The sequence below is a fragment of the Falco punctatus genome (genome assembly GCF_963210335.1).
Source record: "Falco punctatus genome assembly, chromosome: 6".
Classification (NCBI taxonomy): Eukaryota; Metazoa; Chordata; class Aves; order Falconiformes; family Falconidae; genus Falco; species Falco punctatus.
This window is the reverse complement of record NC_137585.1, coordinates 90,533,492-90,559,821: the sequence shown is the minus strand read 5'-3', so window position 1 is coordinate 90,559,821 and position 26,330 is coordinate 90,533,492. Positions and strand designations below refer to the sequence as shown.

The 26,330-nt window shown below is 44.5% G+C and overlaps 2 protein-coding genes across 9 annotated transcripts in view; one reads left to right on the top strand and one right to left on the bottom strand.

Moving 5' to 3' along the window:
* Window positions 1-24: 24 nt before the first annotated feature.
* Window positions 25-13,580, top strand: TRMU (tRNA mitochondrial 2-thiouridylase). 4 transcript variants are annotated; one of them, XR_013929222.1, is made up of 12 exons: window positions 25-649; window positions 1,019-1,184; window positions 3,389-3,495; window positions 4,043-4,165; window positions 6,008-6,180; window positions 7,134-7,187; window positions 7,735-7,801; window positions 8,820-8,920; window positions 9,993-10,137; window positions 10,382-10,464; window positions 11,588-11,810; window positions 12,716-13,580. XR_013929222.1 is itself a non-coding variant. In XM_080394104.1 (12 exons), exons 1-11 carry the CDS (start codon window positions 565-567, stop codon window positions 11,805-11,807), a joined length of 1,251 nt encoding a protein of 416 aa, XP_080250230.1. In that variant the 5' UTR covers window positions 46-564; the 3' UTR covers window positions 11,808-11,810; window positions 12,716-13,580. The 4 variants fall into 4 exon arrangements, 3 of the variants coding, with proteins under 3 accessions (XP_080250231.1, XP_080250230.1, XP_080250232.1); XM_080394104.1 differs by having other exon boundaries at window positions 46-649; window positions 11,661-11,810; XM_080394105.1 differs by having other exon boundaries at window positions 11,588-13,580.
* A 146-nt stretch (window positions 13,581-13,726) lies between these two features.
* Window positions 13,727-26,330, bottom strand: part of CELSR1 (cadherin EGF LAG seven-pass G-type receptor 1) — a 295,961-nt gene continuing 283,357 nt past the window's right edge. For 4 of the 5 annotated variants that reach the window (XM_080394090.1, XM_080394094.1, XM_080394093.1 and 1 more), the window contains one exon: window positions 13,727-26,248. In XM_080394090.1, the coding sequence (XP_080250216.1) occupies window positions 26,224-26,248 (25 nt within the window). In that variant the 3' untranslated portion in view covers window positions 13,727-26,223. The remainder of the gene's footprint in view (window positions 26,249-26,330) is intronic. The other variant, XM_080394092.1, reaches the window with a different exon arrangement.

Sequence of the window (26,330 nt, the reverse complement as noted above, 5' to 3'; positions counted from 1 at the left end):
TGTCCTCAGCTAAGAGCCAAATCCCAACCTTCAAGGTATGAGTCAGTTGCTTGCGCATCTGGAGGTGCCTGAAGCGTGTCTGCCTGGGCCGCAGGACTGCTCTGTGGTAGCAACTGGGCCAGGGGGACAGCCTTTGGCTTAAGAAGTGATAGCGCCCTTGAAGTGATCAAAGGGAGACGGATGTCTGGGTCTTCCTTTTTCCGTTCAGTTTTCTGAGTCCTGTAGTTCAGGGACGGCTGGAGGGGTCGTGGCTGGAGGGTGTGTTCCAGGGCTCCGGCTGCCCTGAAGCGCAGCAGCCGCTCCGGCGGCGTTAGCAATGCGGCGCTCCCTGCCCCCCCCCCCCCCCCCCCCCCTCCTGCGGCCGCGGGCACCGGCCCCGCTTCCCTGCCGCGAGGGGCGAAGGCGGGAGGCGCCGCGGGGCGCTCCCCGGTACGGGCCTTTCCTAGCGGGCAGCGGGCAGGCGCCCCGCTGAGGCCAGGGCCGGGCCCCGCCACCGGAACGCGGGTGCCGCCCCGCGCCGCGGCCGCCGGAAGGGGCGGGGCGTGGCGGGCGGAAGCGGCGGCGATGCTGGCGGCGGGGCGCAGCGTGGCCTGCGCCGTCTCCGGCGGGGTGGACAGCGCCGTGGCCGCCCTGCTGCTGCGCCGCCGGGGTGGGTGGGTGGGTGCGGGAGGGCGGAGGGGCCGGGCACCGTCCTCCGCCGGCGCTGCCGGGGCCGCGCCTCCCCTCTCGGCCCTGCTGCCCGGCCGCTCCCCGCTCGCAGCCGCCTCCTGCAGCGGGCAGGGCGCCCCGCGGGGCGGGCGGGGAGGGGGGAACCGGGGGGCAGGAGCTGCGGGGTGAGGCTGCCGGGGGGCTCGGGGTTGCGGCCGCCCTTAGCTGGCGTGCAGCGCCGCGCTGTGAGGCGGAGCAGGTTGTGGTACCGGGCTGCCTGCCCCCTCTGAGGGAGGGGGTTACTCGGGTCTTGGGAAACACGGGCTGTAATAATCCCGCTTTATAATTAGTTCTCCCCTTCGTTTCGTAGGCTACCAGGTGACAGGCGTCTTTATGAAGAACTGGGACCCTCTGGACGAACAAGGAGCTTGCTCCGTTGACAGAGATTGCGAAGATGCTTACCGAGTGTGCCAGAAGCTCGATATTCCTTTTCACCAGGTTTCCTACGTGAAAGAGTACTGGAATGAAGTATTCAGGTAGAAACACATTTAAAATGGGTGGCGTTTCAACATGTTGGTGTAGTACTGTGTTCTTGTGAAAAGTAAGGATGGACCGATCATGGGCAGAAGCAATTTATTGCGGTGTCATCAGTGTTAAGAGAAAGTGCTGAAGCCTGTATCGTTTTCTCTTTCATTCATATTTAAGATCAGAATTTATGTTCGTTTTAATATGTCTGTTATTTTTGAACTTAAGAGATTTCTCCCTAGTTATGAGCGTGTAGCAGTTGCTTTGTTGTGGCTCATTTCTTCTGCTTCCCATATAGTGGCCCAACCTTATTGTAACTTGAGAAAAAAAAATATATGTAACGGGGTGCTGTTGTTGTCTCTGTGTGTAATTTATGCAGCGCATTTTACATTAATATATATTTAATCCAGTTTATCAGAAAGCAGTTGTGAACTAGCCTTGCTGCTTTAAACTTGCAACAAATTTGAAAACGTTCTCTGAAGAGGGTGTCCAGATTTTCTGTTCCATTTTGAGGGAAGAAAGTTCTGCATAGAAAAATACTAGAACTTTTCTTGGAAGGTAGGAGAAGGCGGGAAGTAGTGGCATAACAACATAAATGTATCTTTTATGCACTCAAGTACATAAAAGTTTTTCCCTAATCTCCGTCGTTCCCCTTTAAGTAATGCTGTTGTTACCTTGTCTTAGAAGAAACTGAAAATAACCTGGTCATGCTAATTCTGCTTAATGTTGAAATGATACCAGGTTGAGCGCTAAATTTTTGTATAGTCAGTGAAGCAAACAGCTCTGTTCTGGGAACATTCACTCAATTTTCCCTTCTGGTGTGACAGAATGAGTAAATGTTATCAAAGCTCCTGAGGAGTGTGGGGTGTCTGATTATAGAAGATCAGCTTTTCTTTTGCTTCTTGTCGTTTAATAGTACAGTCAGTGTTCCCAGACAGTCTGTTGCAAGTGTCTTGGTTTGTTTCAGACTCCCTTTTTCTTAGCTGTCATCACTGACCTTGAATTTACTACTCCTCTGGATCTCTCTTTAAAGGGTTATTAATCAAAACCACCTTTTATCAAGAGAACTGTTCCAGGTCTTGTCTTTCCCATGGTTTGTGTAAAGTCTGTTTCAGATCTTTACGTCAGAGAGAGACTCAGTAGGCATCCTTCATTGCCTTTTCTCTGGTTCTGTACTTCACTTGAAGTTCTGAACTGATGTGAACCTGGCTTTATGCTGAGTATTTATTCTAAAGCTTTCAGTGTACCCTTGCAGTATTTACAAAGGAGTATTGTGTTACTGTAAGAGTACAGTACTGAGCCAGCAAGAGGGAGGCAGCTCTCGGTGGTGGAACCAGGTGATTTAATTACTGAGTTGTTGAATTCAGAACTTCTTTTTAAAAGGAGTTAGACAAAATAAAAGATAAGTTGCTTTATTTTCTATTTATGAATGTCACATATAACATGGCAAGCAAGAAGCAATTGATTCTGTTTCAGAAGGTGAAAAGTAAAACCACGTACTAGGGTTGCTGATGTTCTTTTGTATCCAGTCTATGCCCTCAGTTCACTTTGACTTCAGTGACTACTGAGGACAAGCAAAATAATGCAGTCATCAGGCCTTTTGGTATCTCAGTGCATCGCTATATGCTGATTTACTTTCATTAGTTATGATTCCAACGTTTGCAAGCAAATAATGCTAAGCACTTTAATCACACAACAGTGTAAAACTGCGGTATGACTTTGAGAGACTACTTGAGTTTCTTGAAGGAAATAAAAAAAGACAGGAAAAATCTATAAAATTAAGCTACATGACTGCTTGTGGTGGCATTAAGTTATTGTACATTCAGCTGAGACACTGGTAACTCCTAGTATGTCCTCTGTAACTCCACTGCACTGTCACTTTGAAAAATTAAAAAGGGTTTAATTCTGAAAGTAAGTATTTTGTAACAGATGAGTGAGATGGTCACAGTGGGCGGCCGTGTCTCCCCTGAGGGAGTGTTAATTTAATCAAACATGGTTACAAGATTGTGAGTGATCATTTGATCATATCCTCAGTGTACTTTGGAGAAAATCTTCCAAGTGTTATGTTTACAGGTTAAAATTGAATGGGTATTTTATTTCTAACATGGAACACTTATGACTGGGTCTCGGGTTGTCATGTTTAAACAGGTTGTTCAGTCTTGGATAGTATCATGCAGTGTTAGTAATGTTACACGTTTGAATCTTTATTTTACAGTGACCTCTTAAAAGAGTATGAATTGGGAAGGACTCCTAATCCTGATATTGTGTGTAACAAGCACATCAAATTCAACTACTTTCTTCATTATGCTATGGATAACCTTGGTAAGGCATTTTCACGTGTGTCAGTACAGACTGTGTGCCATGGAAATGCTTAAAGGATACAAACTCTTGAAAAGGTGGGGAAAAACATGAGTTCATATGCATGCCTAATTCACATGTCTCTGTGGCAGTATTTGCAAAGTACTTGGTTTTAAGTTTGCTTTTCCATATGAAAGATATTCATAGCAATGGTTCAGGTTGGAAAGGACCTTTAAAGGACATCCAGACAGTCCAGCTGCCCTGCTGTGGGCCGGGACGTCTTCTGCTAGATCAGGTTGCTCATATGTAGGAACAGATTTAATTCAGGGATGTACATTGACCTGACCATTCACTCATAGGTGGTCCTTGAAGTACAAAAGCACAAGTGCTGGCATGCTGATGAATAGTTTACATTATTTAAATAGCAGGAGTATGATTATTGTCATTATAAAACTTCTCTATAGGTTTTCTTTCTTCATTGCTTTCTGTTTTTCTTACTGGATGTTTATAATCCTGTTTTAAACTGGAATTTCAAGTATTTGCCTTTGTGTGTTGTGTTTTCGCTTGATAGGAGCAGATGCAATTGCTACTGGGCATTATGCTAGGACATCACTAGAGGATGAGGAAGTGTTTCAACAGAAGCATATTAAAAGTCCACAAAGGCTTTTCAGAAACCGTTTTGAAGTTAGAAATAGTAAGTGGTTTCTTCACTTAATATTTCAGCCTAGATATGAAAGAGAAATTTAAACTATATTTGGTGTCACAGAGTCAGGGAGGTTTGTGACCTTACACACAATGATTACTATTTAAACCCCAGCCTTTGTGGAAGCTTGATTGTGCAAAACAGGGGATTGACATTGCTGAAAATATACCCTGACTAGTCAAGTATTATATTTTCTGTGTTAAAAGAGTTCTAAGCCAGGTGCAGAGGTAAGAATAAGCATTTCAGTAGTAATCAACATGCTGGAGGAGCTGTAATGTGGATTAAGGAGACAGGGCTATTATCTGTACCCTGGAAAAGTATTTCAAGAAATCTTTATCAAGTATCCCTGTGACTTAAATAAAATTTTCTTTTTTAATATTTCTTTTATTTTAGGGAATGTGTTCTTTGGCTATTCAGTATATAGTGTAGATAACATTCATCATGGGAATTTGCTTAAGTGGAATTTTAGAATTAAGGCTTTGAAACGTTAAAATTAATAACATACTTCTGTACAGTAGTTGGGCTGTATATTATTTTAGTGGAAAAAACCAGGTTCTCATTCAGTAATTCAGCTGTTCTGCCTTATTTCTCTGTTCTCCTATAGAAGCCTGGTTTTCCCAGGCAGGTCAAGGTTCTGCCTACACTGCAATTGAAAAGTCCAAGTGCATCATGGGCAGATATTTTTAAGGCTATGATTCTCAGGTCAGCAAAGGTACTAGTAGCAGTGCAGGTTTTGCTCGTCACTTTAATAAGCCTGCCCGTAGCTGTACATAATTGGAAGTTGTTCTCAGCACCATAGTGGTTCTCTTGTCACTACCAAAGGCAGCTTAATGAATGCTGTTTTGGATTTCTCTTTTCATGGCACTATCGCAGCTTGGATGGCAATGGAGAGATTTCCCAAATAGCTCTGCAGTGGACCATAATGCAGTAAAGAAACTCAGATGAAGCTCTGATGTGTAACGAGAAGCGTGAGGGAAAGAAACTTGCAAACTACTCCTAGGCAAAGCTGCTGCTGTGATGTTTTCCTGTTACAGCTTCCCTCTTTCATTTGTTTGTTCTGGACTTAAAGGGATTTATTCATTCCTTTGTTTTAATTTTATTTCTGAAAAGTTGGAATGGCCCCAGCAGGACCAACAGTCTGCCTGTGACGAGCTGTGAGTCAGAGGTTTTGTGATGTTCAAAACAGGCTTCCTGCCCTGTTCCTGAAGTTTTGTATTACTGCTTGTGACTGAACTGTTGGCCTGCGGTCAGTGTTTGTTTGAGTCAAGGAACAGCTAAGTAGAGTCTGTACAACAGCAGAACTATTGGCTCTTTTAAAAGAGTGGGCAAAACATAACTGGAAAATTATACCAATTTTATTTCATCTGGGCAGTCAGGAAACTTAGCTATTTTAAAGAAAAATAGGTCAAACTCTCTGAGCATTGGAGCTCTGATGATCACTCAGATCATTGATTTATAGCAGTGTGATTTCAGCGAAAACCTGAATGTCTTTTTGAAGAACAGTATACTCTAAGATAATTTGAGTCTTCATTCTCTCTTTCATGTGAAATGTGAAAGTTGTTTTTCATGTGGAAGTTCTTGCCAGTGACACAAGCAGTATTGTAATAGATGAGGCAGCGTAAGACTTTGTGAGATTCTTCATTGCACAAAGTCAGTATCTTCCTTGATGTTTTAGTGGTGAGAAATTACCCAAACATTTTCAATTAGATTTTGAAAAACCTGATGAATACTGTCTTTAAACGTGTATTTGGAAATAATAAAACTAAAATGTTGTTTGTAGGAATTATTAAAGGGGATTATGTTGTGATGCTTTATGTTTTCTGCACTTTGCAGCGGTGAAACTCCTTCAAGGGGCTGACCTCTTTAAGGACCAGACCTTCTTTCTAAGTCAGATCTCGCAGGATGCTTTGAGGAAAACCATTTTCCCTTTAGGGGGTTTAACAAAAAGTTTTGTAAAGAAGATAGCAGCGGAACATGGCCTTCATCATGTGCTAAAGAAAAAAGAGGCATAGTAACACTTACAGTCTTTTGATTTTTATTTTTCTCTGAAGTAGACTTCCCTGAAATTTTTGAACTTTAATCTTTGACAACTTGTCTGTTTCTGAGCAGCATAATGGAATAGGTTGGGAAGCAGTTTTATAGCTACTTGTTTATAAGTACTTTTATGAGCTTGTGGTTAGTTGTGTATTTTAGCTTCCAGATAATTTGTCTACCATTGTATCTCAGAAGAACTAAGGTGAAGTTGTGAGTGTGTTAGGGTGCTGTGAGCCTTAAGGAAAGCATTTTCTATCACAGCAGGTGAGGAGCCCTTGATCTTTGTTTTCCGTAGCTTTTAAAGGCTTCTTCACTATAATTGGTTTTTGGTATTTCTTTGCAGAAATTGGATGTTACTGTTTTTCCACAGTTACTCTTCATTAAAAAAAAAAAAAAATTGTTTCTCTGAGAACTAACACTTTGTGAGTTGATCCCCAAAAATGTAATACAGATAGCAATTGTATTGCTTACACTGTTCTGATTGCTTTCAGTGTTTATATTCATCCACTGTAAATGTGTGTTTGAAGAAGGCAGGCAGTAACTGAAAGGAAAAGGAAAGCCTGTTTGTTTTTAAAAGCTTTTAAGAGATGATACCGTTACTATATAATTTGTGTTACTTTTGTACTTTAATCTGAAAGTACTTCTGTTGTAAATACGCATACAATAGAGTCACCAAGGTTAATGTATTTATTCATTGAACACGTGTTCTATTTCCTGTTATTTCTCTTCTGTGCTTACAACTCACTGTTACTGTATAGAATTAGTTTACCTATGTTTGAGCAGCTGTTGTGGATTTGTGTATGAGATGCCTAGCATAGTTTATGATACATGGAGTAAGGGATCTATCTTGGACAGATTATTACTAGACATTATTTCAGATGTTTTTCTCTGCTTTTATGGATTCAGTGCCATGTTTCCTTTTCAGAGTATGGGAGTCTGTTTCATTGGTGAACGAAACTTTGAAAATTTCCTTCTTGAGGTGAGCAACATTACATCTAAACAATCTTTATGTTCTGTTCTGGTTTTCAGTAGTAATTTATACCACTGTCCACAGAAAAATGTCCAACAGCTTGTGGCCACACTAAGTAGCAATGCCCCATCTGCCTTCACAGTCCCAAGCCTGCCCAGAAGCTGACGCCAGCAGCCTGTGGGAGGTGTCTTGCCCCTCCACCAGCAAACAGTCACTTTCTGTAGCAAAAGGAGTGCGTGACTTTGTACCACTCCTACGCCTGCCGGGCTCTGACAAGCGGTTGGGATGTGAGAGGGACAAATGGCTGAATCCTGCTGTCCCCTGCCATAAGTGAGGATGGGGTGAGTGAAACCCAGAATTACTGCTGACAGGGGACTGCCCTTCATACTTTTCTCTCTAAAGCAGCATCAGGGAAGAGGCAGTAAGCTGCTTGGGCAGAGTTTGCTGCTTGAAAAGTTATTTTCCAACTTCAAGAGATTGTAATGACAGAACCTGAAATATACTGAGGTTTTTTTGGGCCATCTTGTGACTTAAACAATCTCTTCCTATTTGGTAGTATTTAGAACCTCAACCAGGTAACTTTGTTTCCATTGAAGATAAGAAGGTGATGGGAACACACAAAGGTAATTGGCTAACCCACCTTAATAACTGCTTTTAGATAAATGGAACAATATTGCTTATATTTGGAGAGACAAATTTAGTGAAATTCCAAACCAGTCTACAGGTTTTTCCCGGTTTGATAACTAATAACCATGAAAAACCTGCTTTATGCAATAGTAGAGCCTTGACCTAGAACTGATTCTTGATTATTTGTTCTGTGTTGCAAGAAAGTAAATTATAATTATTAGGGTTACTTTGTTGATACTAAGTGGCTGTTAATTTAGTACTGAGACACCATTGTTCATTTAATTCTTATGAAATGACTGTGCTTCAGTTCCATATTCTTTAGTACCTAAACTTTGCAGAAAAAAACCACCATGCACCTCAGTGATGCTCAGTGGGACATCACCAAACATGGGCAGCTTACCTTTTCCTTTACTTGTGTGTGTCCTTCCTTTGCTTCCCTCAGTTGTAGCTGCCAGAACTGAGTTCCTCTCCCAAGTAATTCATGGAAGTAGGGTGTTCTACTGGTACATAAAAGTAAGGGAAACTGGTTAAGACTTCAGTGGTAGCAAAACCACAAATTGAAGCTGAAATAAAGAAGTGTTTGTCTTTTATAAACCCTAAGAATACCGTAATTGAAATTAATTATCACAGAATGGTTCGGGTTGGAAGGGACCTTAAAGCTCATCTTAGTCCACCCCCCCTGCCGTGGGCAGGGACACCTGCCACCAGGCCAGGTTGCTCCCAGCCCCATCCAGCCTGGCCTGGAACACTGCCGGGGATGGGGCAGCCACAGCTGCTCTGGGCAGCCTGTGCCAGGGGCTCACCACCCTCGCAGTAAATAATTTCTTCCTAATACCCAATCTAAATAATGAAAACTTTGAAGTAGATCTTATTTTGTAATTGACACACCTCTCTAGGATAACTTGGTTCATTATTCTTTTTTAGTGGCAAAGTTTTAGGGAAGTGATGTTACCATTTTTCTGAAAGTAAAAGATGAAAAATTGCTAGCAGCTTTGCATTGTCATATTTCTTTAGGTTGGTTCCTCTACACAATAGGCCAGAGGGCTAGATTAGCAGGCCTGAAGGATCCTTGGTTCGTTGTAGACAAAGATGTCAGCACTGGAGATGTCTTTGTGGTAAGTTTATTAACACTGGTATTGCAAATAACTAATGCAAGCATTTTGTGACTCCTGCTGTACAGAATGTGATTCTAACCTGGGCAGAATTCTTGGCTTTCCTCTTGGGGAAAACAAGACCAGCTTGTGTAGCATCAGCAGATTTGAAACTTCTTGTCCAGACTGGCTTCTCTTGAGTAAAAAATTGTTCTAGATCTTGGCATAGAACTTTTCCAAATAAAGGGTGAATACTGAAAAGAATCAGCCAATCTACTGAGCTCTCATTTTCTACTCTAAAACATGAGGATTTTTTATTGTAGTTATTACAACACAGTATATAAAATATGTATATATTACACACAGTATATAAAATGTGTATTACCTTGGTTTATGATGTATTGCTACGTTTTTTTTCTAGAAAAGTAGTAGTAGCCAGTAATAGGTTTATCATTTTGAAAACTGATAATACTGCAAATAATTGATGTGTTAATGACTAATCATATGAGAGGACTGAGAGTTCTGCAGCTTGCTGGCATTGTTAATGTTTCTTGCTGTTCATGCAGCTGTTATTCTTATTTGATATTGATGTGATTATAAAGAGGTGTTCTGCTACTTGTTAATGTGCCTGGGGGGGAAAAAGTCATAATCTAATGAGAGTTGAGAGGAAACAGGCAGGACTTCTAAGAAATGGGTTTTGTGCTCTATAGTAAGATTGTGTGTGCAGCGCCTTTGTTGGGGAGGTGCTGAGTTGGGAAACAGGAGAAGAGGGAGGTAGCATCTTGTTGAGGTAGGATGAGGGCAATAGCTGTCTGAACTCAGCCTGAAGAAGGCAGAGATATGATTGGAGGGAGAAGTATACAAGTAACACGATTCTGAGATGTAGAAGACTAACAGATAATTCAGGCTTGCTTTCGCCTATTTTTTTCATTAAAGGCTTCCACCTGCAAGCTGAGTAAGTGTTACTAAATGCTTGCTTTCTTACTTATTTTGCCTTTGTTTTGATATAGCTTGATGCTGCTTCTGTATTTCATGCTTTACAAGTTATACGCTCTCTGGCAAAAACATCAGCGTTAAATAAACGTTGTATTTTAAGGCACCGTCAACAGATCACCCTGCTCTGTACAGAGATCTATTGCGGACAAACAGAGTGCACTGGATAGCAGAGGAACCTCCTGCAGAGCTTGTTAGAGATAAAATGATGGAATGTCATTTCAGGTTTCGGCACCAAATGGCACTGGGTAAACGAATCTTGTTTTATTTTTTGTTTTACTCTGTTTGTGAAACTATAGCAGTGTGTTCAGTGTAGTTTTGCAGGAATGGTTGAAATATTTTGGCTGCCTTTCTGTTTCTGTACTGTCTTTATAAGCAATTCTGGGTGGTGGTATCTTAACTTACATCTGTTTAACCTAGCTATGAAGGTTTTTCTTTTTTAATGCGAACATAAGGATTAACTGGCAGGTGTTTGGCCATTTTCTGGTCTAGTGCCTTGTGTGCTGACTCTAAACCAAGATGGGAGTGTGTGGGTGACACTAGTGAAGCCAGCAAGAGCTATCACACCTGGACAGGTGAGTTACTATAAGTTATTTTCTTTCCTTTTTTGTGTTTTGGCTTATCGGGCTAATAAAATAGCTGGAGCAAAATAGTTAATTTGTTTGCCTGTGAGAGCACTTAGCTCTATTTTGACTAATCATCAGCTGTTTTGAAGGAGAACATTTAAAAGTAGAAACTGTTGTTATTCATATAGTCTGAGAAACTGGCTTAAAAGTTTTAGAAGCACATGAAAACATCTCTGATAATCAATTGTATACGCAGAAATGGAATCTGTTGTTGTCTTCAAGAAATATATTTTAAAAGAATTTGTTTGGTAACTGGCTGCTTGATATGGTTTTAGTGTTCAAGTTTGTTTAGTGAGGATCTGCGTCCAGTGAATTTCATTGTCCTGGAACAATACTGAGAGGAGGTACTGTGTAGTGATGTATTTTAACGCTGAGAATATATAGATACTCCATCACGTTGTAAACCAGCAGTCTCAGACATTTTCTGCATGCCTTCTCCCAGCATACATTCTACCCTCGCTCTCCCTCCCCAAAACTTGAGGGCCTGTGGGATACATCAGGAGGGAAATTGTCTGAGAACTATTTGTAACGGAGAGGGGGATACACTTCAGAGGAGTGAGCTGAGAAGACTCCAGCCAGAGCTGGTGATGGGCATGAGAAGCCCCTGACTGCCAGGAGCTGCTGAGCCTGTAGCCAGGCTCTTTACTGCGAGGCAATGAGACAAAGCCAGGAGGTCTCTGCTCCTGCTCTCCTGCAAGAACCTGCTGAGCACAGCAGGGAGCCCGAGTCGCTTCCTTCCAGATGGTCTGCTCTGGTAGTCCTTGGTCCCCTTCCTATTTTGAGAAGTGCCGCTGTAGCCTGGGCACAATTGTCTGGGGAAGGTCCAGTGAAGATGCAGGTGACGTTACGTATGTCATCCCCTTTGGGAAAGGAAGCTTTCCAGCACAATCCCTTCCACCTCAGTAACTGAAGAGCTCTGAGATAATCTTGTAGAAGTTTTTGATGGAATTTCCACCGTGTTTATATTTACACTCATGTGAGCAAATGAATCCTCTGCATTTTGGGGTTTTTTTTTGTCTTTTTAAACTTCTAGTCAGAACAAATATAAATTAATACACTTGCTGTCCAGCAGGTCTTGAACAGTGTGCAGTTGCTCACCATGCCATTTGCAGCTGCTGAGAAGACTTCCTGTGCTTATCTTCTAGTTTGCCGTGTTCTACAAGGGTGATGAGTGCCTGGGCAGTGGGAAGATCCTAAGGATAGGCCCATCGGTGTACACCATGCAGCAGGGCAAAAGCCGGGAGGAGGGTCCGAAGAAGGAAGAGGTTGACAAGATAGAACCAGCAACATAACATGTGGGTTTGTTTATTGAAAGACTTCAGAGAGTTTGCTGCCTAAGAATAATGAAAACAATAAACTTTTGTTGTTGTTGTTGTTGTTGATCTGTATGTTCTAAAGGTCAGTTGACCATTGAGTCGCAGCTGTTGACTGTTAAAGCTGGACAGGTGTAAAACTAAAGCCAGTTTGGTACCATTTTACTGGACTGGGTGGTGATATTTATGTTAATACATATGAAGGGATGTCTTAAAGTTGTTCTGTAATAGTAGTTACACATAAAAGAATTTTAATATAAAAGTCCTGTCTGAAATCTTTTATGTGTAACTGAAATACTTTTTCTTACTTGAAGACACCTGTCCCTAGGTAAAGTACATATGTTGCTCTACAGTAGATGTATGTTTGCGCTTTGAACTCTGGAAGAGGAATGAATGATATTTAAGTTTAGCGTCTTGAATGAACTCCAAACAACAGATATTTATTTTTCATCTGAAATAGTTTTATAAGAAATGCTTTAGACTCTTAAGCTGTATTAAATAGTGGGTTTAGATGTTTACGTAATTCAGAATTACGAATCTAGGGGCTTAAAAACAGTCTTGATTGTGAAACTGACCTAATTTTTTGTTAAGTGCTGAGGCCAGAGGCTGTTTGGTTTGTCTCCTGGAGAAGAGAGTGCATTGTTGGGCTTCAGAAAAATGCAAATTCATATGCATTTCCTTACTGTGTAGCTAACTTAATATAGACTTGAGAATAATTGGATCTTGCCAGGTGTCAAAATGGAATGTTAATAGGAAGAGCTGAATAACCTTGTCCAAATTATCTATGTTTATAAGGATTGGATGCATATTGAGGACACCCTAAGGTTGTAATAAAACTTTATGACAGCAAGTCAGCAAAAATTAATTCCTGTCTGTCTCCATGGTAGGAGAAGGTAACTGTCCCTGAAGTACGGCTGTACAAGAGCAGGACTTGCAGATGGATGTAGAATTTTGAGATTTGCATTCAATTTAGGCAGTAGGAAAGCTGTACCATGAACAGGTAGGTCTTTTTAGCAGATCTGAAGGCTTGGATTTTATGTACATCCTTCTCTGTTGTTTTAGTATCTTCTAAGAACTCCTTTTATATATAATCAGCATTCCTGGAAGTGTTTAAAAAAACGCGTAGATGTGGTGCTCAGGGACTTGGTTTAGTGGTGGACTTGACAGTCCTGGGTTAACAGTTGGACTTGGTGATCTCAAAGGCCTTTTCCAACCTAAATGATTCTATGATTCTGTTTCTTCTGGTAAGAAAAGTAAAAGTTGGTCTTTTTTCTTCGAAGTGTGGAAGTAAAAGGGGGAGAAGACACTCTTCAGTGTCTACCTGCTAGTCTGGCAAAGCTAAACACACAGTTCAGGGAGCCCTGTGGAAAAAACCCTAGACTATTAAAATCTTATATATTTATTTGGCACTACAGTAAATGAGCTTGAGAGGGAAGAAAAGCCATCCTTTTTCACTGGTGCCAAAATCAATTCAGTGTAAAAGTCTGTCTTCAGAGTGTCTATCCACATGCAGGTTAACTGTAAAGACTGTTTGTGCTTCACATAGGCTCCTGATTTGTGTTAGGTTAGTTTGTGTTGCAGGTCCTGGTCATTACTTTTATGTGGTTTTCCTAATATTTTGCTTATCTTTCCTGAAACTTTTGTCTTTGCAAAATGTAGGATTAATTACCAAGGAGTTAATGCTCCATGTTGTCCTCATCTGAGTTTTCCAGTAAATGTCCCAATTAAAATCTTCACAAATGTTTTCTGTTATACTAGTGTGGTATTTATTACTACTTCATCTCTCAATGGTCTCAGGTATGTTTATGTTTGATGTTGTACTGGCAGTGGTAGGCTCAACTGTGAGGACATGAAAAAGGACATAGCCACTTCTGTGTCTTCAAAATTCACTTTCTTTTTAAAATTGACAGAATTGCAGAGGTTGGCAAGGACCTGTGGAGATCATCTAGTCCAACTCCACTGCTCAAAGCAGGGGCAGCTAGGGCAGGTTGCTCAGGGCTGTGTTGTCAGATTTTGAGTATCTTCAAGAACGCAGACTCTACAACCTGCATTGATAAGATTCCCATGAGCCTCCTCAAGGCTGAACAGTCCCAGCTCTCCCAGCTTCTCCTTGTATGACAGATGCTCCAGTCCTCCCTTATCAGCTCCTCCAGGAAGCTTCCTCCAGGAAGTCATCAGTGCTCCAGAGACCTCCTGGGCTGCTTGTGCCTTTCTGTGTTGTCCCCTCCAGCAGGTATCAGAGTGGCAAGTCCTCCATGAAGAGCAGAGCCTGCAAACATGATGCTGCTTCCAGTTGTCTTTCTTCCTGATCACATGGACTGCAGCAGACACACGTCATCCATGTAGGTTGTCCTCATCCTAACCCGTGTGCTCTCAGCTGGTCACTACCCACCCCCTGGAGGGCTTCATGCTGTCCTGCTGCTCCCTCACACCCAGGATGACAGCCCTGCCTCCCCTTCCCATCCTGTCTGTCCTGGAGAGCCTGCACCCATCCGTGGCAGCACTTTGGCTGTCCCACCATGTCTTCCTGATCCCAGTGAGGTCAACCCCTGCAGCTGCACACGCTGCATGTGTAGTGTATGAGCGTTTCAGGGGGCATCTAGGGAGGGCTCTCCTAGCTGTTTTGTTTTCAAGGTCTCTCCTGCCCAGATCACTGCTGCCTTTAGCTTGCCAGCCCACTGGGTCTCCCCACGATATCCTGGCTCTCCAAGTGCCCGGTGAGCAGCAAACCTCCCTGGACACCAGGTCAGGTCAGCAGCTGGAGCTTTTGTCCCCCGTGGCAGGGAGTGTGGCACTGTTGGTGCTCTGCCTGTGCCTCCTTCGGTGCGGTGACTGGTGTGGGCTCTCAAGGCTGCAGCGTTTCAGGACTGCACCCTCCCGCAAAGAGCTTGGTCTGAATTGAACGTGCTGTTAGCGTTTCCTCATTCTTCAAAAGAATGAGTTAGCATTTTTTAAAGTCCTAATGTTGCTGAGTAGGTACTGTTGCGGTTGCTACCACCTGGAAATGAAAGTCAGATCCTTAGAGCTGGTAAATGACTGCAGAACCAGTACCCCAGCCGGTAATTTTGTTCAGCTTTAGGCTCTGTTTGACACCGGTAGTTGCCAACCGTTAATACTTCTCTTGTATAATAAGTCTTTGCTTCCTCATTACTTTCCTGTTTCTACCAGGCAGTGTTTCCTTTGTGCCTCCGAGGATACAGGTCTTCCGGCTGTAAAATTCCGAAATTTAGATATTGTATAGCCTCCTGTGACCCCCGGACTTTAAAGCACCCACAGTGTAAGTTCTCAGAGCTGCCTAAAAATGTCTGCTTCTGGGCCTGCCCGAAAAACACCGAAATCACATCAGCCTGGGGACACCGAGGTACTGAGCTCTGCTTGGAGCGCAGACTGAAGGAGCTGAGATCCGTGTTACTGCTTCCCCTTGTCCTGGTTTTAAGCTCACTCGCTCTTATGACAGTCTTTGAGCCTGCTTGCAAAAAGTTTTCTAGGCACAAAACTACTTGATCAATTTCAATAGGCTTTGAAACACTTTCAGAACAACAAAAAAATCCCGCAATAATTTTGCTAAATTTGCTGGATTTTTTGCAAGAAAATGTTCATCCTGTACTATAGGCTTAGTAGTTACTTGTGCTTTTCTGAGTGTGAGCATTACTTCAGTGATGGATGGAGCTGCTGGGTGGTTTGCTCTGCTTTACCCATGGGTAAAGTGTTGCTGGCTGCGAGCACAGTGGGAAAGCACTGAACTCCAGGGGATGGCTCATGCCAGCAGGGTGATGTGTTCCCTGCAGCCTGGATGCATTTCCTTCGCCTTTGAAGGAAAAAAGACTTTTTTCACCCTTCCTCGGCTGCTTTTTTTGGTTTTTTTTTTGTCTGTTATCAGATGGGCTTGCTTTTTATTAATCCCATTCTGAGGACAAATTTTCCCAGTTCATTATCCCAGGAGAGGCTTTGCTGCTGGATTGCTGGTACGATGCCAGGCACATCCCAAGGTCGGGTGACTCGGTGCTCGCTTGTCTGGCTGAGGCACAGTGGGTGCGGAAGTCGTTAGTGCTTTTAACATTGTTACGATGAATTTAGGAGTTCTGGCAACGAGATCCCAGGTTTGCTGAGAGCTGCTGAGTCAGTGCCCCATAGCAGGAAAGTTTAACCAAAGCTGTTTGTAGCATAGCTGCACGGGGCTCGATGAGCGTCTGCTACAGCTCCTCTAGGATGGAGGCTTTTTAACAAATGCTCCGCTTCCCTCTTTTCTTTAAGCATCCCTAAAACTGGATGCAGCAGCAATCCAGGATGGCTAATGCAGAAAACTCATAAGCTAACATGCCGCTCTTCAGTGGAAATTCAGTGGTCTCAATTCCCTTTTGGGGCACAGGGACTTCGATTTTATCATCAGAGCTGAACCTCATGGTTCTACTGAAGAAACCTCATCTGAGGAAGAGGTGAGTATGGACAATTTCTTAGCAGAGGCTCACTGAGGAGGGATGGAGGGAGGCTTCTTGGCGTCAGTGCAGCTCAGCCTCTTGCCATGATGATGAGCAAAGACCTTTGACAAGATAAAGCAATTGCTGCTGCTGTTCCCGGTGAATCTTGCCGTCCTGCTGGGAGCTAGGAATTAGCAGGCATTTGCGAAATTCAACTTGCAAATAGCTTCTTGCATGGGATGTTTTACCACAGGTTGCACAGATCTGGCAACATGGAGCTTGCACATTTCGAACAGCGTTTCCAAATAGTTCTGATGTTCAGAGCGGGTAGTATGTTTCTCTTTCCATCCCATGTGTCTCTCCTGGGTAAGGGTCTTAACTACTGACCTGCTGTGTGAGACCCTTGGTCCTCTTGTACGTAGAACCTCTGGCAAGGGGAGGTTTATTCTGTCCTGCACAGGGACACGGCTTCTCAGGGGAGTCTGGCAGAGCAGCCTATATAGAGGCGCATTTCTACTGCTGGATCTGGCTGTTACATGCAAGACGAGCAGCCCCACCACCGGTTCCGACCGTGTACGTAAAGAGGACGGTGGTTTCAGTAGCATCACTCCCACCCAGCCAGCGCGCAGTAGTGTTGCGTTGAGAGCGGTGCCTGAATCCCACGCTGCAGCCTGCCCTGGGGCTTGCAGCCCAGCCCATCACAAAACGCTTCTGAAATTTTTGCATTTTGCGCAGGGGCACACCTGTCGTAGCCTGGAAACAGGGAGGCAAAGGAGCCAGGTGAGAGCGGAGGTCAGCGCCTGGGGCTGGGCAGTTGTGCTGCCCGCGGGGGACCATCACTGACACCGTCTCTTTGCCAAGGCTGGAATTTGGCCAAGATTGGGCTTGAACTGGGTAGGAGCAGTCTGACTAGCAGGTGAATTTTCTTTTTTTCTTTATTGCAGAAAACTAGCGTCGATATGCTTTTAAAAATTCGTTGGCTTTTCAATTTGTTGTCATTTTTCTCCCACTTTGGGCAACAGCTTGCAAGCAGCCGATTTCACTTTCAAGTTGTCATTAAGCTTTTCAGGTCTTGAAATATTTGGTTTCAAAGGCCGAGGCGAACAACTGTTTACAAAAAAGGACTTTTCCCTTCAAAAGTAGAGAACGTGGTAACATGATTTGGATCATGTAACTGAAAAAGCATGACTCATGTCAGCTAAAGGCTGGGACTGAATTGACATTTCTGTTGTACCCTGTGAATATGTTTGAAACCTTTGTCGCTGAGCGTAGAATGGCTGAAAACTTGCACTCCAAGTACGGTTTTATTCCAAAAGTACTTGTGTAAAACCTGTCTTAATTGCTCTCCTGGTTTAGTTTCTTCTTGGCAGTGTTCCTGCAGCTGGTCTGGCAGAGCTGGAGGACAGGGCTCCCCCTGTGCACGGGGGGTTGTCGCAGGGTTGTCCTCTGATGCTGTTTTCACTTGGACAGCTGCTTCGGGAGAGGTGAGATGTTGCACAGGCATTGTGAAGGGCTTCATTCGCGCTGCGGCAGGTCGATGTTTATGGTCTGGCAGTAAAAGCATTGGCTCTTAGTATTCACATCGGCTTGTAGGACTGAAGGAAGTTTTCATCCTCCAGCTTCAAAATTAAGTGTTCATGTGCTTTCTGTCTTTAGCTGCAAACCACGGGCAACAAAGCTGATGTGATTTTATTAAGCTTTCTTTTCTTCCTTTTTAGAATAGATTTATCTTTTCAGCGTAATCATAAATTAGTAAACAACAATTTTTTTTAATGCAACATTTTAAGTTCATACATATATAAATACACGCACATCGATATTGCAGTTCAGCCCCCGCGGACGAGGCTGAGCCCTCCCTGGAAGCTGGGCGAGGGCTGTGTGCAGCCGCCTGTGCTCGCTCACCCCACAGGTGACGGGGTGGGAGCGGAGTGGAGATTCGCAGCACAGAGTTTCACAGCACAGCCTCCCCCACCTGCATTTCGGGGTCACGCCATTTCAGCGGTAAGGGTACAACTTCCCTGTCCACCGTTATTCCCAAACCAGAATTTTCAAACCCCTCTTTGATCAAAAGACCCCTTTCAGCTCGGAGAGTTCAGCAGGGAAGTCTCTGCTGTCCCTTTACCCAGGGGGGTGTTGGGTCCTGCAGCCGGCGGTGGCAGTGAGCTGCAAGGGACATCTGTTCTGCCACCGAGCAGCCTCGGGGTCAGGCCGTGGGAGCGTGCAGCACTGTCCGCTCCGTAGCAATGGAGGGTGCACAGCAGGGTCTCCTGGTTGCTCTCCACAAGCATGTGACCCTGTTATCGGTCACATTTATGGTACTGTCCAAAACGACCCCCCAAAAAACAGCAAACAAAAAGAGGCTGAGATTTCATTGCAGCTGTAAACCACTCTTAGTGGGAACTGTCAGCAGAGATGAAGCCCTTCTATCTGCTGCCCACTGCTCCTGTGGTTCTTCAGCTTCTCCAGAGGTCTGGTGAGCTGGAAGGCAGGAGGAAGCTTCTGAAGGCAAGAGGCTGTTCCAGGGAATGGGGCAAATGTGAAAAGTTGATGAGTGAGGCTGCGGTGAAAACATTGTGGGTGGGCTGGGGAGGTTGGGGCCGACTGACCCATCAGTAAGGATGAGCATGGATCAGAAAAGGTCAGGCTGAAACTGCAGATTTCTCTGAAAGCCTTAGGAGCTGGTTTCTTTAAATCGAGGTAGTTTAATTTCTCCAAGCAAAGGAAGACCAGTAGCCCTGACTACTACCAAGGCCAAAAAAAAAAAAAATAATACCCAAACCCAAACGGGTAAATGAATCAAAAAGATTTGTTTTCTGTGCAGGAAACAGGGAGAAACATGAATGAGGGGATAGGTACTGGCCGCCTGGCCTGGAAAATGGGGGGGTTATGAGCATTGCGGCAGCACGCACAGCTGGGAGATGATGGTGACAGTAGGTGAGGAGGATGTCCCGCTGATGAGGAAAGGACTTGCAACACGCACAGTTTATGAATAGCGTTTCAAAACGGCTTGCTCTGCATTTCTACGTCTTTACATGCTTTAATGAATTAAACATAATGAAATTATCTGTTGGAAATGCGGTAATCCCCCCAACGTTGATGCAGCCAAGGGACGTGCCGTTTCCAGCTTCGGCACCAGGAGGCACCAGGACATCGCGCTCACCCCTTCCAGCGGTGGACGTGGTCGGTGGTTGTGAGAACAGCAATTTACACATCCGTAATTCTGAAGTTTTCCCCTTTTATTTAGATTTTTGCTGAGCCAATGCATTGGAAGAACTGCCACTCAGTGGGTTTGCTCAAGGCAGGGGTAAAGCCGCACTGCCGCTGCAGCACGCTGATGAGCCAGCGGAGAAGCAGCAGCTTTTTAGAGGCCAGGGCAGCGATGGTGGGATGGTGGTACGTGGTGGGAGCCCAGGCAGCAAGGCAAACCCACGCTTTTTATTTAGAGCTCATGTCCTGCCTATCCTCCATCCCCTGCACTGTGCTGCGCTGGTCATTTGCTTTCAGTGTCAGTCTTAAACTCCATGTAGTTCTCGAATGGCTGGAGGTAAAAAAAAATTGTTGTTTTTTGAGAACTAGCACCATATTCTTACACTTCCTTGAGTGTGTGTGGGGTCTGGTGGACACTTAACTCCTGGGTTTGGTTTGCTCGATCTCTAGGATGTTTTTCTTTTCTAAAATGTGTTTTACTGAACGTATAGCATCAGCTAGAGAAACTTGAGAATGGAAAAAGTTAACGTACTCCTCATTCTATGCAATTTTACAGCATATAGAATAATTTCTTCAACACAAAGGAGCTTCAAACTCACTCTGAAAGTTAAGGTCCTAGAAAAAATGAACTACATGGAGATGTTCCCCTTAATCAGACCCTACCTGCAGAAATGAAATTTTCCCAGGGGACTGCCCCGCTCCAGAGTTTGACAATTCAGTGGCACCATTTCCATTCAGTAGCACCATCTTTTGAAGATGCTCCCAGGAAAACACCAGCCTTGCAATTGCAGCACATCCATTCCTGTGGGGAAAAGCAAGAGGAGGCCTACTGCCAGCAAAAAGTTTTGGCAACTGAAAACTGACCTGACTGCTCTGTCCTGGATTTTTCTGGTGGTGCTGTGGAGGCTCGTGGTGGAAATACCTCTGCTACTTGGTGTCCCTGTGGGGCTCCTGGGTTTGTCTCTGGGGTTGCAGTGAGCTGGACTTGCTCTGCCAGCAGTGCTGGTGGTGGCTGTTACCCAGCAGTTCTGGCTGGCGGATGGGTCATCTAGGTTGTCCTGCCGAGCTTCAAGTTGGACTCTTGGAGAAATGGTGAATTCTTTTTATTCTTTTTTTTTTGCTCTGAGAAAACCCCTAGGTAGGAAAGAGGAGACTCGGAGTTATGTAGCGCTGACTTGATGGGAGCCAGCTGTTTCATCCCTCTGCATCCAGTTCTCTTCTGATTTTAATGAAATTTGGTCAGAACAGAGAGGAGAGGGTCCCCCACATCCTCTGCAGCAAGGAAGGTTCCCCGGCGTGTTCTTCTTCCCTGGGGCAGGTGCTGTAGAGATTCCCTCTCTCTGTTTCCCAGTCCGCTGCTTTCTGCAGGGCTGATGAATGCCAGCACAGCAGGAAAATCCTGGGCTGTGCCCACTGCTCGTTGCAACCGGGGAGGGGGGACTGAGGAATTAGAACCAGCAGAGGAACGCTTCTTCTCTTATTTGAAAGTCTTCAGGGGAATTTGGATCTAAATAGGAGATGAGTAGTAGCACACATCTCTTTTGCAACCTGTACATCTCAAAGGCTTCGTACCCAGCCCTGCTGCAGCTCCTGCCTGATGGCAAAGCAAACTCAGCTGGTCTGGTACAGCTTCGTTACACTGGACAAGGCTTTATATAAAATGATAAACGTTAAAGAAGGATGGATTATAAACATAAAAAGGACTGGTATACAAAAATGAGATAACTAGATATGAGGCATCTGGTGGATTTAAGATCTGTAATGTATTAAAGGTAGTTTTTATTTTAATCTAGCTACTTAAGGTGGGGTTTTCTGCTGTTTGCACGTTTTTATCTATAGTTCCTCACTAGGAGTACTTGAAAGGCTCCTCTACAGCTTGTGCCACACCAACCAGCTCCATGGCAGGGGAGAACTCTATTAGCAAATCTGCTATATGTAGTAAAACTGTGTGATGAATTAATTACAAATTTGAAAAGTTTCAGGCATGACTGAAGATCACTCATTTTATGTGCTACTAGTGCTTATTGCTGTTGTAATACCTAGAGAAATAAATTGGAATAGCCTACGTGTGTTTTAAGAAGGTGTTTTATGGTATAAGATTTTTACACTGAGCCAGTTTTCCACCTAGGTTTTAGGGCGAAGGAGATAGCGCCAGAAGAATATCTGTGAGCTGATTAGTAGCCAGGTCTTGAACCTTATTTAAACCACAGGGCCATTTCATGGAGCAGTGACTGTCCTCATCTGGCTCTGCAGTACTACAGCAGTACTAGAACTGCAGAGAAAGCAGAAGGATTTGCTACTGAAAGGGGTTGAGACTGGTGACTTCTAAGGTAGCTCCCGGCAAGTTACCTCCTTTCTGAATCCAGAGGGTGAGCATCGCTGAAGGATCAGGAGGTAAATACTCTCTATGTACAAAAGGTTTATCCTGGGAGTTGGAGCAGGCAACTCGGCTTGTGTGCTGCTTTGCCACGACTATCTAACGCCCTAACTGCAATGGGCATCAGCCGTAACTCACCCTGGTAGCTAATGCTGCTGTACCGAGCACCTGCCGTGAGAAGCCAGCCCAGTGGAGGCAAGGTTCCTCTCCGGTTAGAGAGAGGCAGGCTTAACGCAGATGGAGCTTGCAGCAAATTCCAAGGGATGCACCGCGCGTATCTGCATCGCCCGCAGAGGCAAGCTAAATACTCTGCTAGAAACAGGAGCATCCTGCTGCCAGCGTGCTCCAGCGAGAGGAACAAACATCAACAGAAACCTCTTTGGGGCCACCTCGGTTGCGCTGGCTCTGCTGCAGAGCACAGTGCCGCCGGGAAGCCCTGCCTGGGGCAGGTGGCTGCCCGGGAAGCTGTCGTGTCACTCGGGTGAGTGAGAAAGAAAATATAGAAGCTGCTTTTGGTTTGTGCTTGGTGTAACCCAGGTGAGATCAGCCAGGAAAGTTGGTCACTTCCCTTGGACAACCTGGTGGAGAAGAGCCGTGTCAGGCGTGCCTTGTGGGCATGGCAGCTCAGCCCCTCCTGACCGCCCGCTCGCTCCCGTTCGTTTGGCCGTTTTGTGCCAGTGGAACAAACCCTAACCCTTACCCCTAAAGCCAGCAGGGCTTTTCCCTGACCCTTTCCATCCCTGAAACATGTGTCCTGTGCAGCTGGAAGTGAAGAAATTAACCATTCCAGGCTTTCTTATTTGTTTTATCCAGAAAATTGATCCATGTAAGAAAATGTACCGATTTTTCTCAAAGTCAATGTATGATTTACTGCTTCACCTGGAAACCTGTTCCCTTCACTAGCTGCCAACCACAGCAGCTGCTGTTCTGCACTTGATTCAGCAGGACGTTCCTAACATGAAGGGAACATGTAGAACAGGTCCAGGTGAAAGGGATGTTTAAGGATATTTATTTACTTTAAAACCAGGTATTCTTTCCCCTCTTAAAACATGCTGGCCTTTTGGGAGCTGCTTTTATAACTAATGAAATTTCTGCACAGCTTTTTTATTACAGGTGGGTTAGTTCGTGCCATAAACGTGGGGCTTTGCTTTTCTTTCTGAGTAATGGTTTCATTGCAGATCCTGCCTGTTTGCCTTTCCGCTGCAAACCCTCCAGCTGGCTTTGGTGGGTGCTCACTAGCCCTGGGAGTTTTGCTGCTGCTGAGTGATTTTCCAGCAGCACCCAGCAGCTCGGTGCAGGAGCTGTGGGCTGTGGAGGCTTCCTTGGGATTGCTGTCCCCATGGGAGCCCAGCTGGGACCTGCCTCCTCTCGCCAGTGCCCTGCCTGGCCAAGGATCATCTGGTGCATCGCACGTGGAGCTCGTCTCACCACTGTATTTCTCTCACGCTGTTACTCCTGCCAAAGCTGTGCTGTGCCGGTGGGCTCTGGTGGGGGACTCTGTGGCTGGGGTGGAGGCACCAGCGTGGGCTCTCCCTGGTTGCTTTTCTAAGGTCTTCCCTTGCCCTGCCAGTCACATCCATCACTTGCTGATGCAGAGGGAACAGCAACTGGGAAGCATTTGCTTGTGGAGGTTTTGGGGGAGACCTGTTCCTTCCTCTGCTGCTCACCCAGCAGAGCTGGTGCTGGAATCACTTGTACTTTATAAATACTTTCACTGCATTTAAAAACATCACACGCAGGGACCCCCTGTGCCAGTTGCCCTGTATATACATGCACAGGACTTCACATGATCATTATTTCCACAAGCATATGAATGTCTAACAAAAACACAGACATGACTCAACATTCTTCACTTGGAAAGTGTCGCTTAACATGTGAACGAGGTCATTCGAGACGGACTTCCAAAAAGCTGCCATCAAATGACCAAAAGCAAGAGGTTTTCCTGCACATTGTGTGTGTGTGTGCGCGCACGCGAGCGTGTCCATCTGTCCACCTGGAGCAAACCCCCCCATGTGACACAGCTTGGGGCTGGAAGCATCCTGCAGGGAGCAACACTAGCAGCTGATGTTTTACAGCCTCTGCTTCCTCCCGATGGGTACTCATACTCCCCGCTCCCGCTGCTGCTTTCTAAATGCTGGGAAATGCCATTTGGACCCTCAGCATCTGTACTGCCCTTAACATACATGACCAGAGGAAGAACACGAGTTCAAAAAAAAAAATCTTAATTTATTGTAAATTCTCCTTTCATCTGTGCTGCAATTCCAGTGTTCTGCACATTAATAAATATACATTTGTTAAAAAAAACAAACAAAACCTCCAGTGTCTAATCTGCCATAAAGCTTTTACAAAGTCATAAAAATAGGTTTTAATTTTTTTTGTCATTAATACAACTGACCCTCATTTACTGCAACAATTATGATCAAAATAAAAACTACCTACATCTCACTGGGACAAAATATACATACACAGATGTAAAAACAACTAGCATGGGTTATACACAATGCCTGAGCACACAGCCAAGTGCCAGACCCTTAAAACATTCAAAACATTTTTCGATCAGAAAACGTCACACAGTATGTTGCATAATTTTTAAAGGAACAGCATCCTCCCTCCCGCTCCACTTCTAAAGGCCTCCTTGATACATTTGAAAATGCATAGGAATATAATGAAACCAAGATTACAGTATATATTATTTCATTTTTTCCTCGACTCCTGCCTTTCTCTTAGCTTGATTTTCTGTTTTTTTCTCTTTCACACACAGGGTTACACATAGAAAGCCAGTATTTTCCCCAAAGGGCTGCTATGGTGAGCAAGGAACTCCTGAGAGGAGAGGAGGTCACAGCTACACCACCGCCGCCCTTTGAGTTGCGTATTCCCACCACGGGGAGCCACCAGCAGAGCTCTGCCCCATGCTGTTGGATGCAAACTTTTTCACATCTTGCTTTTCCTTCTCTTGTAAACATCTCAGGAAGGTGAAGACAGCAGACAGGCTATGCATAACTTTCCTATACTTGTGAAACCAGCACATTTTGTGGGAAATACGAAACCTTAACCCTCCCAGGTGCTTTTTGAAACACCAAGGTCAGGGCTTTGTCAAAGAGCTGGATGTCCTTAAGGACTCGTATTTCTGCTTTGATCGGCAATGTGCTGACTCTAGCTGGAAAGAAATTAACAATAAAATAAAATACTGTGCCTGAGCAGAACTTGCCCCGTGGGAGGAGGACCCTCTTCTTGGGACGTGCAGAGCACTGGTTTGTTGCAGAGCCAGACCAAAGTCAAAACCTATCATACAATGACACCACTTGTTGGGGTTTTTTTTGTTCTTGGTAAGGGAAATATAGATTTGACTTCTTCCAGACAAGGACTGTGTTGAAATCAACTTATTTTTAGTCCTGAAGTTCAGTTGCTGAACATTTCAGTGCACTTGAGAGAAGAGGTCAAAACACCAAGAAATGAAAAAAACAGAACATTTTTTGTGGGTTTTAGAAGAGGTTACAAAAAAACCACCATACTGTGTCCTTAAAGTGTTCCAAGATCTGTCAACAAAGCTTATATAGTCATAGATTTCGATGTAATCTTTACTGTATTACTCTGAAAACTGCATTGTGTCTAAGGTGGCTTCCATGCAAACCTCAGTTACTTTATCAAATGCCAAATTCAAGTAAAATTGTGCAATGTTCATATAAAAAATATCAAAACCTCTTTTAATTGATTTCCTATTATCAAATTAAGAAGATCAGTATAAATGTAAAATATACAAAGGAACTTTTTCTTTAGCAACACCATACAAAATATATAAAAGTATCTACACTTTTTATATATATATAAAGTTGCTTTTTTTTCTTAAGACAACATGTCCATAGGGAGGTGGATAGAGATGCTGGCATAGAAACGAAAGGACACTTGTTGGGATATTGCTCCCTAGAGCCCAGCAAGCCGAAGGGTTCACACTGTAGCCGGACAAAACTCCACAAGAGATGTCTCCTGGTGCTTGTCTTAAAGGCTCCTGGATTGACTTGCTGTAGGTCCACTGTGATAATAACAGGTTTTTCCTTGGCTCTCCCCAGCAATAAGCAACCCCTGCAGCACTGTCCGCACTGCGAGCAGGTATCCGTCCCTCACAGTGCATCCTGTGGCCATTTCCATGCATTTTGGCATGGGTTCATGTCGCGTGGAGCGTACCGCACAGCAGCCTTATCGCAGGCGCATCTGGGCACTGTGTCTCCACCATGAGCAGTCAGGAGTCTGCCATAACGTGAAACCACGCAGGAATCAATGCCCACCTTGTCCTCCTCGCTACGTGGCCGCTCTGATGAAGTCTGAGGAGGGCAGGCAGCAACCCCGCAGCAAGGAGTCCAGAACCGTGCAGCAGTGATCACAGTTTCCTGATGGTTCAAATTGAAGTTTCATTACTGCCTCTGTTAGTGAGAAGAAGCAATCATGCAGACTTAGGGTTAAACAGGCACAGGCAAACACTCCACTCGAAACCACCTAACCCCT

Coding starts and splice junctions, on each gene's coding strand:
- TRMU (XM_080394104.1), top strand. CDS start 565: ATGCTGGCGGCGGGGCGCAGCGTGGCCTGCGCCGTCTCCGGCGGGGTG. Junction 4,166..6,007: donor CCGTTTTGAAGTTAGAAATA/GTAAGTGGTTTC, acceptor TGCACTTTGCAG/CGGTGAAACTCCTTCAAGGG. Junction 10,465..11,660: donor GAGCTATCACACCTGGACAG/GTGAGTTACTAT, acceptor CTTATCTTCTAG/TTTGCCGTGTTCTACAAGGG.